Consider the following 14,090-nt stretch of genomic DNA (forward strand, 5'->3'; position numbering starts at 1 on the left):
TTAAAGATATTTACTGAATTTATAATAATTTTTAACGGCTTTTGAATGCCGAATTGCTTTTCTTTTTGTTAGAATTCTAATAAACTTGTATTATGTTCAAAGCCATGGGCTGTTCACTTCAAGTTAGAATTTGCTAAAATATTTTACTGAAACATATTTGGTCAGCAAAATATTGATTGCTTCTACTGCAGATCCTGTGATCTGCTGATGACTGGGACCTGCTTACTCCTGTGATCTGACTTTAAAGAAAAAATCAAGGTTCGGAAAAAAAAATTCACCACAAGTAACCAGATTATTACCCAGATAATAACCCCTTATAATAGCTTAATAATGCAGATAACTCTAGATAATAAAATACTACAGATAATAACTCCTGTGATCTGATTTAAAATTTAAAAGAAATCGAGGTGCGGCCAAAAAATTCTGTATATACCCGGATAAAATTTTAACTTAACAGCGCAAAACTTTAGATAGCTAATACATAAGCTTTTTAATTTATATAATTACAAATACATAAATTAAAAAACTATACATTAGTTATTCAAACTTATCCCCTACATTTTAAGTTTCACAATATATATCTAGAGCTCACTCACAATAAGGAAACTTATATTATTTCTAAATATGTAAGTTACGTCATTTCATACAATATATTTTAATAAGTAAAATGAATTCATGCAAAATTTCAGCTCAAAAGTACAAAAATTTAAATAACTATTTAATACTTTTTTTTTTAATTTATTAATTTTATCCGTGCATATCTACTTTAATACATTATTTACAATATTTAACACTTGATCAAGAATGAAGAAAATGGTTTAAAATTTCGCAAACAGTTTTCATATATTACAAATAAAAAATTGGTACTATTCCGTTTTGAGGACCGTAAAAAAATTGCAGCGAAAACGTATGCGCAAAAGCGCCAAATCTAGCAAACGCGACCAATTAATAGCGTTCCAAATCTAGCGTACGCGCTGATTTCAAATTGCGTAAGTTTAGATAGTTCTATATTTCTTAAGACGCCATTGAAATACTAGTTTAATTTTTAAATCCTTTTTTGATAACACTGTTGATTTAAGAATTTGGAAATTGCCCAGTGATGAAAAGTCTGCAATAGAATTTTTTTCAAAGAAAAGGCATCATTCATAATAGAAAATTATGTTTGAACAACCAACGAAGTGAATAATGCTTTAGCGTTAACTCGGTAGCGAAAATAGCGATGCAGGGATCCACTCAGTTATGTTTAGCCTTTTTTAATATAAATTATAATAATGATCTGAAATAGTTATTTACTCTTATGCTTCTATTCAGTTATGTTTATCCCATTTTATATAAATTATAATAAAGTATTATATAAAATTAACCTTTTATCTGAATTAAAACAAAATCTTAAATTTACTATTATACTTCTTTTTTTGCGTTAGGGTTGCCGCAATTATTTTTGACAGCAATGGCATCAACAATAGTTTGGCGATTTTTTACGGTAGTCAAAACGGAATAGTACCAAAAAAAGTTGTTCCTGATGCTTACTTATGAAAACTTATTCCATTTCCTTTCACAAATCGATTAGTACAATTATAGGCAACGCAAGACTTCGGCATGGCTAAACCTATGAAAATTTAAGGAAAACAAAAAATTCACCATTTCAAAGACAAAAGTTAAAAACAAGAATGTCTAAATGTAATGTTTACTATAGATAAAACACGCAAGAACCGACCGTGCTTCTTGCCACTATCATAGCTGATGCCACAAACTTTATTTGGAATCAAAATTACGTGTTTGAAGGACTAGGCTTGCTCCATCTATTAGTATTACTCACGGAGTATTACTCCGTGGTATTACTATATCTATGATATAAACAGTATATGCGAAAAATGTCTGGTAGGTTTTTTTTTTATATAAATTTATTTGTTTATTCCATTTTATTTTATTTAATTTTTTCCGATATTAATTTCACAAGTGCCCGAAGCAAATGAGAGAGAATTTTACGAGTACTTGAATTATTAGTTGTTATATTTTCTTCTACCTAGTATTTTTAGCATTGCATTTACTGAAATCTAGCCTAAAATTGTAATTTTCATTTGGCAACATTCAGACGATATCGTTACGTAAGTACAATAAGCCATATTGTTCTGCAATCATTCTCTTCTCCCGACTTGTCAGAGCCGGTACTCGGACAACTGTGATAGTCATTTTCAGGTTTCTTGGCTATAATCGTCATTCAGCAGTTTCCTTTCTGTCAGCATTCGTAATCAGAGGTTCTTTTAGAGCTTTAATTTTCGCATTTCCTGCAATCATGAGAATGAATATGACAAATTCGGATGTAGCATCAATGAATGAGGAGCAGCTGCGCAGCGATTTAGCTCTATCTCGGTATAAAATAAATCGGGCAATGCGAGAAGTTACTTCTCTGGAAAAAGAAATCATCATCCTGAGAAAGCTTATTGCCACAGCAGAGAAAAACAATGCTCGAGCTGCTCGCTGTAACCTTTGCGTGCATTTTTCTATATATTCGGGTGTGAAAGTAATGTATCATCATTATTTGGTTGTGAAGGAGGATAGAATTCGTCGCATTATTGCGCGACTTCATGCTCTGCATCAAAATGCAATAGCGCCTCTTAATGCTTCATCTGCAAGTGCTGTAGCACCTTTTAATGCTCCGTCTACAAGTGCTGAAGCACCTCTTAATGCTCCATCTACAAGTGAAGCACCTCTTAATGCTCCATCTACAAGTGCTGAAGCACCTCTTAATACTCCTTCTACAAGTGCTGAAGCACCCTTCTATGGTCCATCAACAAGTGCTGGAGCAGCATTCTATGGTCCATCAACAAGTGCTGGAGCACCCTTCTATGGTCCATCAACAAGTGCTGGAGCGCGCTTCTATGGTCCATCAACAAGTGCTGGAGCGCCCTTCTATGGTCCATCAACAAGTGCTGGAGCACCCTACTATGGTCCATCAACAAGTGCTGGAGCACCCTACTATGGTCCATCAACAAGTGCTGGAGCACGCTTCTATGGTCCATCAACAAGTGCTGGAGCACCCTTCTATGGTCCATCAACAAGTGCTGGAGCTCCCTTCGATCCCCCTCAACCTAGCAGCTCTGGGGAAGGAAGCATGATGTCCTAAAAAGGTATTCAAGCAGCTGATGTTATTGAAAGGAAGAAGCATTATTTTTCTGCTTATTATTATATATTAAGGTTTATGTATGTTGTTGAATATATATATATCTTTGGGGCTTTAAAAGATTCGTAAATCTAAAAAGGATAAAAAGCTGTATCTGAACAATTGAAGTACATCAATTTAATAAAATGGATATATAATGTCAAAACTAAATTTTTTAGCTTTTTAAAATGTTTGATATAATAAGAGGTGATATGGAAGCTACATTTTTAATTATGTAACATATATGTTAACATGTTTTTCTAATAATTTTGTTTTTGTAACTATCATAATAAATTACTTCTTATTTTTATAAAATATAAGTATAAAATGCATTAATATTAGATTCAATCATTTTATAATATTAATGTAAAGTTTTTATTACCATGTCTTCTAGATTTTGATCCATGGTTAGATTCAAAATTTCATTAGTTTTGTTTCTGGCTTAAAGTTGCTTATGGTGTACCATTTTGTCTAAGTAGTTATATAATTTCAAACTGAAAACTTTCATAAAGAAACTGGTGCATATGGTTAGTAATACTGTACTTTCAAAGCTTGAATTCTGTTGAGAAGAAGGTGGATAAAATTGGTTTAAGTAAAGTGAAATATTCAAGGTAATTGTTAAGAATCTTGGACACAAAGTTCAAAAGGACACATCCTTTTGAATTTATAATTAGAACAGGGAGTTAATATGGTGTACATATTATGTTTGACATATAGTATTAAAATCAAGTTTTTAGGGAAAAGTGCAGAATCGCCCACTGTTTGCGCGTTTTTAAGAATTGCACTAACTCGATATCTATGTGTTTATCGACCTATGTTCACTTAGAAAAACATCACAGAATTCCACAAAAATGGCATTGCGCACTCCCTTTATTCATATATACATCGACCTATTTTCACTTAAAATGTCAAAGAAATTGACAAAAATCCAATCCTTCTTACTCTTGTAAAAAGTGCCAAATAAAGAAGTGGGCGATTCTGCACTTAGCCAGTTTTTACAGGGACTAATAATTTGATCAGTTTCCTTGTTTCAGCTTAATTAAACATTAGTATTTCAGAGGTTTTTATTATTTTATATAACAGTTGGGAAGTAATTTGTTAGCAAATTGAAATGATTATGCATAAATCAGTTTATCAATTACTGATGAGAAGTTTTGTGTCGGATTAATTCCCTTCTGTTATAATCATTATATATGGTGATGCTTTATGTCCAGAAATTGTTTCCTGTTTTCTAGCCCGCATACTGTTGAAAAATTTTCCAGAACTTGTAAATGACATGTATTAAGTTGAAAAGTGATATTAATTACAATTGGTACATAATTACAATTTACATTATTCTGTTTAAATTTGAAATGTGCTTTCATTATTTCAAGTACAGTTTGTAAGCATAATTGTAAGAAATTATATTTTTTATTTATTTGTTTTTTTGGCTGATCTTTGGAATATGGTAACAGGTAGTTTGGCGACATTTTGGTAAGGCGATAAAGGTTACTAGCTAGGACTTTAGCAGTGTACATGAATATAGTCAAGAGTGTGCGCAATGCCATTTTTGCACAATTCTGGGATGTTTTTTTAAGTGAAAATAGGTCGACGTGTACATGGATGATACCACGTATGTGCAATTCTTAAAAACGAGGCAAGCAGTGGGCGATTCTGCACTTTCTCCCAATTTCGCACCAAATCTTCGTCATGATTAAGCATTTTTGTTCTATAAAAGTTCTAGCATAAGCGTAATTCGGCTAGCAGATTGTTGGAAAAAAATGATGAGTAAAGAAAAAAACATGCCTTTACTTCGTGAAAACAAAATGTCGTCCAAACAAAAACTAGCAGGTTGCTGTAGCAGGGTGGGTCGCCAAAAAATCGCCAAGTTACCATAATCCAAAGATTAACCTTTTTTTTTTTTTGTAATGCTGGTAATGCAGTAAATTAATTTGTTTAAAACTCTAATGCAGTAAGTTAATTTCTTAAAACTCCATCGATACATGAAAGAACTTGGCTAATCTTTGGAATATGGTAACAGGTAGTTTGGCGACATTTTGGTAAGGCGATAAAGGTTACTAGCTAGGACTTTAGCAGTCTACATGGATAAAGTCAAGGGTGTGCGCAATGCCATTTTTGTGCAATTCTGGGATTTTTTTTAAGTGAAAATAGATCGACGTGTACATGGATGATACCGTGTGTGTGCAATTCTTAAAAACGCGGCAAGCAGTGGGCGATTCTGCACTTTCTCCTATTTTCGCACCAAATCTTCGTCATGATTAAGCACTTTTGTTCTATAAAAGTTCTAGCATAAGCGTAATTCGGCTAGCAAATTGTTGGAAAAAAATGATGAGTAAAAAAAAAAATGCCTTTACTTCGTGAAAACAAAATGTCGTCCAAACAAAAACTAGCAGGTTGCTGTAGCAGGGTTGATCGCCAAAAAATCGCCAAGTTACCATAATCCAAAGATGAACTAAGAACTTTATAGTTCAGAATTTTATCTAATCTGTTTACCGTGGAGTAATTAAATGTCATTGAACGTTGTAAATTATTATGTCGATATGAAATTTTAAACTTGTGCAGTTACTGTGTGTTTCATTTTCAAAAACCTTTTTTTCTGGAAAATGTTTCTGAAGGGAAAACCTCCCTTAAAATCAAATCCTCTAGCACATTTCAACCAATGTTTAGTAAATTAATATTGTCATTTAATTTTAGCTTACATGAATAAATGTTGCATTAGTAAGTTTACTATGCAGTAGTGTATGCATTAAATTACAAAATGAAATTGCCAAAGAACATAAAATTCTGAATATTTAATTATATGTTAATATATTTTACATCAGAATCATATTATAAATAATACAGTAACCTGGGTCTTGCATTATAAAATTAATATAAGACAATTTCAAGTTTTTGAAGTGGTGTGCCTCAGCAGTGTGCCCAAAATTCTTTCATATTTCAGTGTTGGCAGCTATACATTTTAATCTTTCATTATATTTTTATTGCTGTGTATTTATTATGTTCATATATTCATTATATTTTTATTGCTGCCTATTGGCGGCTATGCCACATTACGAGTTTCTCATTTTTTAAGAATGTTAGCAGCCGGTCGAGTACTCTAACCAGGTATTGCTGGTAATGGCATCCTGGGTTCAATTCCCGGTGGCAGAGTGGTTTGGCAACATGTTTTTATTGCTTTTCTCATCTTCAACACTTATATGAGTCATCTTTTCTCAAATTGTCTACATCAAGATGCCCATCCCTAAGCACAGATCAGTAATTGAACAATTTAAAACTTGAACTGTGACCTGAAAACAATTTTTCACATCTTTTGATTGAATTTAATGAAGTATCCATGTTAGGACGTTAACATAAGTTTTTCTCTTTTATCATATTTTTTGTTTGAAAAATTATGAGTTTAACTTTCAAGTTATTAACTTTGTAACTGAAATGTAAACCATTTTACTTGTTTAAAGCTTTTTTTTTTATGTATAAAAATGTTTTTGCATATTTATTTGCTACTTTATCAAATATGAATGTACAAGTGCAGGCAGGCATTACATTGTTTCATTTTTTTTAAAAAATTCACATGAATTAGATGGAATCGTACAAAAAAGATGTACTTTGATATAAATAAAGCAGGTGACGGTGAAAATTGAGCCATATAGGTTATAAATATTTACTGTCACATAGCTTCATTAATATTAATAAAAAAAAAGTATGACACATGCCTATATAATGTATACATCTAAATAGCAATAGCTTCTCTATGCTAGAATCCTGACTGCCTTCAAATCCAGTAAAATGTGAGAAATTTTGGCACCATATTTTCCTCTTAGCAATTATCTACATCAGTGGTCTCCAAAAGTGGGATACATGTACCCCAAAGGCTAGCTAAGTGACTACTTGAGGGTACACAAAAATTTAGGCTCACAATCATTTGTGAATGTATGATCGTGTGTCATGTGAAGTTCTGTCATTGGTCGCTATGCTTTTACCCATATATAAATTACATTATATTATCTATATTAATATTATAGAGAATTTATATTACATTATATGGGGTACAACTTAAATTATTTTCCTTTTAGGGGTACAAAATCATAAAAGTTAGAAGATTGCTGATCTACATAATATCTATAAAATTAGTAAAACAGTTACATTGTTGATCCAAAAGTGAAAAGTTTTGCGACAGGAGTTCATGTAGTAAAGTGGAAAATGTGGGTGAAACCTTTGAAATCAGTCCTGCACAAATTTTCATTTATTCAGCCAATTTCTGAGATGTTCACTTTATTATATAAGATACAGTCAAAAGTCGTTAATTCGGACACCCATAATTCGGAATGATCTATAATCCGGACCTCAAAACTAAAAACTTTCTGCGCATGCGCCGCGTTGACACATGCGCATAGGCGTTTACGCGTGCGCGTAAGACCTTTTACGACTACGCATATGAGTGAGCGCAAGTGCAGAATACGTTTTCGCGTGCGTGTTTTATGTATAATGGACGTATAAGCTAAAATTATCTAATTATCTATTTCAGTCAATGTTAATGATTGCGATGTTCCTTAATTTTCGAATTGCATCTGGCTTTTTTTTTTTTTTGCAGACTGTAAGAGCAATTTTATAAAAGTAAGCTTAAACTTTCGATTATATCAAATAGAATTTCCGATGTATATTTGTTAATATGTAAAAGATCTAAAGCAAAAGTATGTTTTGAAATCCGAAATCTGTTTATCAATTTCACGCTGCTCAGCGGGGGGAACGCCGCAGCGAGCGCATAATGAATTGGAAGTTGATCTGTCAGCACTATCCTTATCTTCAGCGCAGATGTTTTTATTTTATTTGGCGTATAATTCCTTAACAAATGTAGTATTTCATCTCGATATGCTCCGTCTTTGATATGATTTAAAACAAGTTCTTCGTCATTATAATTCGCTTCCGATAGTGAAGAAAAGTGACAGGTTATTGAAAACAAAAAAATTTCGATTGACAAATTAGTCGGTGTTCTTGACACAGCAATTATAGGACTTGAACAGCGGAACTTTGTAACTGAACAAGAAATTATGTCTGTTTAATAGAATTAAAGAGAAAGTATTATCACATGAAACGAAGCAAAACTTAAACAACTTACATTGAAAGAAATGTTTAATAAAGTAAACAAATAAATATTAAGCTTTTTCATTTTGCAAATTTTGATACCCTTTAGATCATAATTGTTCTTTATTTCATAAATTACGGTTTCATATTTTTAATTTTAGAATTTCTGCATGCCATCTAACGAGATTTAAACTGATGATCTATAATCCGGAATCGCCGAAGTCCCGACGAGTCCGGATTAACGACTTTTGACTGTATGCCATTTTAGCCATAAAGATATTGATGAATAGATGTTGCCAATATGTGTTGGTTTCTTTGAAACTTGATATCATCAGATTCAACAGTTAATGAAACCAGACTGCTTTAGAAAAAGGTTATCAGATATTATTTTGAGAAATGAGGGTTAAAATTGTTCATAAGCCTTAAAGCTCTTGCTTGAAGGTTATACAGCTTGTGATTATAAATGTAAATTAAGATTAGTAGTACTGGGAAACATTTGCTCTCAAATTAAGACTAGCTGTTGCCCCCAGCTAGATGCATAAAAATGCTTTATGTATTCATATTTTATGACTATGTTAGCTGTTTAACTTGCATGATGCCCCTTATGTGTCTTAAATGTTTGTCTTTATATACTTTTCGATGAAGAAATATAAACTGCTCTTAATGAATTTTGCTAAAAGTTTACAGACTAGAAAACATTTATTTGGAACAATAAGATTGTGATTAAGATAAAATAACACGCTGAACAAGTATTAATATATATTTCAAACAACAAAAATCTGTGTTATATTTGCAAATTTTCACAGCTGCCAAAGTGCTGACTTTGACAGCTGAGGATGATGATTTGGTAAAACCATCGAAACTAATCTTGTAAAAATTTGCAGCACCCTTTGCACTTTGGCAGCTGATGGTTCGGTAAAGCAATTGAAACTAGTTGTGTGAAAATTTGCAAATATAATGCAAATATTTTTCATATTAAATATCTCTTTGCATATGAAAATTCATCACTCATTAGTTTGATGCTTTATGAATATTATGAATAAATAATTTGCCAATGCCTTTTGTTTTGCATCATTTAAAAACTATGAAAATAAATAAAGGTATTGAATGAGCTTACAGAAGTTATTGTTTATGCCTTTTTGAATAGAATTCTCTTGTTCTTATGCTTCTTCAAATATTTTGCTGGTTTGTGCTTAAGCATATGTATTTGAAATGGCACTTAAGTTTAAAGTGTTTTCATCTACTTATTTAAAAAGTTAGTGTGGCAAATTGTATAACACCTATTTGTTTTGTAGCATAGTAACTATTAAGTTTGCATTGTGACAGATCTGTCAGAATATTTCCTTGTATGTAAATTGTATGATTGTTCTCTTACACTCAGAGCTTAAATTATGCTGGAGCCCGGCTCCGGTACTTCTTAGTTTTTAGGACAAATTCTAATTTTAGCCGGAGCGCACCAGAGCCATAAATAAGAAGGTTCTGGTCCTTCGTTATGTAACTGAACAACAATTTCGGTAGAAATTTGAAAATTTTATTTTTAGCAATAAAATCATATTAAAAATCTCTTATTAAATTTTAATTTATCTCTTTACATTTTATTTAAGCTTAATTATTTAATTACTTTAATCTTTAATTATTGATATCAATTAAGTAATTATTAATTAATACAATTACCATTAACTATTTATTTACCATTGTTCCTATTGAATCAATATTAATATCAAGAAGCGTCAATTTGAAGTTAATTTCTTCAGTTTTCATTGTTAAATATATAAGCTTGACAAGTGCGTAAAATTTTATTCAAAATGGTTGACATGAAAGGGAAAATTATTTTGTATACAAAATGTGTGAATCACAAAATAATTTTTTATAATCATCATTTAACTATTATGATAATTTTGTATCATAATAATTAAATGATTTCGCATTTAAATAATTTTGTATACAAAATAATTTTCCCTTTCAAGTCAACCATTTTGAATATACCAAAAACTAAAATTTGTACTTTCTTTTCAACTGTTAATGCATATCTTTATGCATGAAATGTGATCTAGTTACTGAGTGATTATTCTTGCTATGCATTATGATAATTATACCATAATTTCATTTAATATCATTATAGAATCATAGTTTAGATCTGTGTCTGGTTTCTTTTTTAAAATTTTTACAATGTTTAACCTTCCAGCACGCGCATTTGACAATTTTACATGGGCACGTGCGCGTCGTACTTTTTACGACATCTGTTATTATACCGTTTTTGGCAAGAAAAAGGACAGAAACGAGTGAATATCGGTAATAAATTTGTTAAAACATAAAATATTAACCGTATTATTGCAAACTATAAATGATGTCACATTTAAATGATAGTAAATTATTTTTAAATGCTTATATTAGTCAGGTTGTAAAGCAATGATGTATTTTACTATAGAAATTTAAAAAGTTATTATTTAATAACTGTATTTTAAAATCTAAGCTAGTTTTAATATTCATCTGTCCTGTACTATTGATTTATCATCGAATCAAAGATAACTTGTTACAAATAAAAATCTCTTGTAGCTCATCACAGCTCTTGTTATTTCAATTCCAGTGCGATCACTTGAGAACAATTCTTTTGCATTTACATGATGTCCTTTTTTTATTCATATTATATATAACAATCCAAAGTTTTCCATCATTTTCACTCAGGTAACAGTGCAGTCTCTCTCTTGAGTATTTTGCCTTTTAGTAAGCTTGTATATTTATTTGACATTCCAAAATTTCATCAAGCATATTTATATCAACTAGTTTAAAAAATGTTCCTATTTCATGCTTTATATCGGCCCACCAGCGGCCGAGCGGTAAAGTCGCTGAACACTGGTAGTTCGGTCCGAGGTTCGAATCCCGTGAACGGGCTGGCTGCATGGGCGTTTTCGTGGTTTTCCCCATGTGTAACGTGTATACGAGCCAGTTTCCCTTAGAAAGTCCTCCACGAAAGGCATCCCTCCCCTTAGGCAGATAGCCCTCGTGTGCTTTGCCATAATTAAATACACACACACACATACACACATGCTTTATATCCGTAGCAGGGTGTTTTAGGTCAGGTTAACACTAACAATATTTATCTTATTTGTCTTTGAGCATTTTGCCACTTAGAAGATTTATCCTTACTAACATAGAATATATCATCCTTCCATTTTTTTATATCATTATTACTATCATCATCTGAAATATAATGTTAAGATTCACTGCTGATGTTATTTATCATGATATTTTCCTCACACAGATCGCTATTATTCTCACATCCAAAGGTTTCCTTGTCTTCTTTTCTTCATCAGATAATTCTTGAAGAATGCGAGCAAAATCAACTGTGGTTGCACATATTTTTTTGCCATGAAACCCGATATAAAAATTAGAGTCAAATTTATACAAATTAAAATAAAATATGTCAATTAATAACACAAAATTACAAAATATTTAAGAAAAAAATACTTTCCGAATTTTCAGCCATAACCACACGCGTGTCGTAACTTTTACGAAGAATCTGCCACGTAGCACAAAAGCCCAGTAATAAAACAAAAAATGTCATATGACTTCCTGTTAGCACACTCCATGATGTGGGAAAGGGTTGAAAGAAGGAATAAAAATGACATTCAGCCGTCTCAGCTACAATATGCGAAAAGTATGCATTAAAAACAGAATTTGTCATAAACTTTGTGCATAGCGCGCGTGCTGGAAGGTTAAATCCTTTGTAATGGAAGTTATTTTCTTAACAGATCTCGGTGTCTTTAAATATTTTCTTTTAAAAGACTTTATTTATTTTCAGTATAAAAAAAAAAAAAAAAAAAAGAATTGCATAATGACAAGTCTTATAATCTTTATGGCAAGAATTATGATTTATAAAAAATAAATTTTTAGATTATTAAAATGTTAGACATGTCTAAAAGTGTATGTTAATAATGCCTTTTAACATCCTGTTTAAAACAGATTTTAAAGGCAGCTTAAATGACAGTTTGAAAGCAAGTCCTCTGCTTATTATAAGGAAAACTGGTAAGAATCAAGTTTTTCACTCTAGAAAAGCAAAAAATATTTCTTCATAATGATTCTGATTATTCCTTATAGTTATGCACATCAAAACACTCTTACCTCGTTGTGTAATGTGCCACTATATTACAACTTATGTACTATGTTATAAAAATGATTATGTAATTTTTCTTGTTATATCTGCAAACTGAACTACTCCTGAACAGTTATGGGAGTAGTTAATGAAATGTTCTTACTGCTAAGCTTTTGTATATGTGTGTTATCATTATTATATTTTCTGGAAAATATGAATTTTCCATTTAAGTAGAAAATTTTGTATTTTATGTTGAGCCATGTTGTATTATTTTGATGTGTGTTGTTAAAAGAGCTTATGAATTTTTTATTATCTTGTTTTGTATTTTAAATAAGGTTTTGATACTGTCAGCTTAAATATGTGGATCATTATTCTTCGGTATTATGTTGAGTACTTTACAATACTTTGATATAAGAAGGTAAAATATTGTTGTTTCGTATCATGTAACTATGTGTTATTGAATGGAATAAAGTGTTCAGTACATATGTTATTGCAGCATGAATGTGTTTGAAAATTTTTTGAGATTAGGGCAATAGAATGATTTATTTATTGTATATTATTTTTATAAAAATATAAATTTTTACATGGCTGTACTTTAGTTTTGAAGGTATATATTCTGTGAATTTTTTAAAATACTTTTGGCATTTAGCCAGCATTAATTTACGTACAAGAAAAGCTAACCTTTATTCAGTAATTGCTTTTTTGTACATTTACTTTCATTTTTAAACGGTTTATAAAATATTTTAGAATAATTTAATAATTTATATAAAAATTTAATAACTTTTGTTAATTATTGTTTATTTTTCAACACCTCAAAGGATATGTTACTTTTACTATGTGACTTTCATGTCCTAGCAAAATATTATAAATTGCTGCCACTTCACCTGTGGGAAATATTTGTTGCAAGCAACTTTGTGAAAAAATCGGCACCTGCATTTTGAATAATTAAGACTTTTTTGTATTGATGGTATGGTTAATATGAACATGGCTATTTTAAAAAGTGGCTTAAAACAACAAAAGATACTTAATGAACCACGTTAATACATTAAAAGTAGGCCATCCTATTCAATTATATTGCTATCTGTATAGAAAATAGTACACTTCAAAAATCATATTTCTTTAGTTTGTTTCCTGATTGTGATGGATAAATTTAAAATTCAGACCAGTTGTTATTGTGTTCAAAATATGAAGGTAGAGAGAGGATCTAGACTGGACCTTGTAAACTTTTTGGCAAAGAGACATATTAGGGATTAAAAAAAATATGGACTGCAAATAAAATAGTAATTTTATATATGAATTGTTATTATCAGGGAAAATGAACTTCAACATAAAATAAATTTCTAACAACAGCAGCCAAATGAGACTAATGCTGCTGCTTCATGTCTTTACCTTTCTAAAATTTAATTTAATTAATTTTTATTTTAGGCATACATTTTATAATGAAGATTCTTAAAACTACTTGTAAATGATCATTAACACTTGATCATAAAACATTTTTATTGAGATTCATGATAGAAAGTACTTGTTCGCATATGTAGGTTGATCAAAATATAACCAAATTATGCAAAGTCCTTATTTTTTTTTATTTGCCTCAGTATTACATAATTTAAGGTTTCTTTCTACCTTAATTTGAACAAAAATAGACATAAAATAGTTGACAAATTCATATTTATTCTACTTGGAGGCACTGAAAGACAGAAAAAGTAAATATTGTAAGAAAAATAACTATTGATCTTAGGTCACAAAAAAAAAAAA

At 30.7% G+C, this 14,090-nt stretch overlaps 1 protein-coding gene across 1 annotated transcript; it reads left to right on the plus strand.

The window, feature by feature from the left end:
• Window positions 1–2,114: 2,114 nt before the first annotated feature.
• LOC146993451 (uncharacterized) lies at window positions 2,115–12,833 on the plus strand. Its single transcript, XM_085807200.1, has one exon. The coding sequence runs from the start codon at window positions 2,297–2,299 to the stop codon at window positions 3,125–3,127; it is 831 nt and encodes a 276-aa protein (XP_085663326.1). The 5' UTR covers window positions 2,115–2,296; the 3' UTR covers window positions 3,128–12,833.
• The last annotated feature ends 1,257 nt before the right edge of the window (window positions 12,834–14,090 follow it).

Source organism: Stegodyphus dumicola, chromosome X1 (genome assembly GCF_044657685.1).
Source record: "Stegodyphus dumicola isolate Sdum_Otavi_A_Nest chromosome X1, ASM4465768v1".
Taxonomy (NCBI): Eukaryota; Metazoa; Arthropoda; class Arachnida; order Araneae; family Eresidae; genus Stegodyphus; species Stegodyphus dumicola.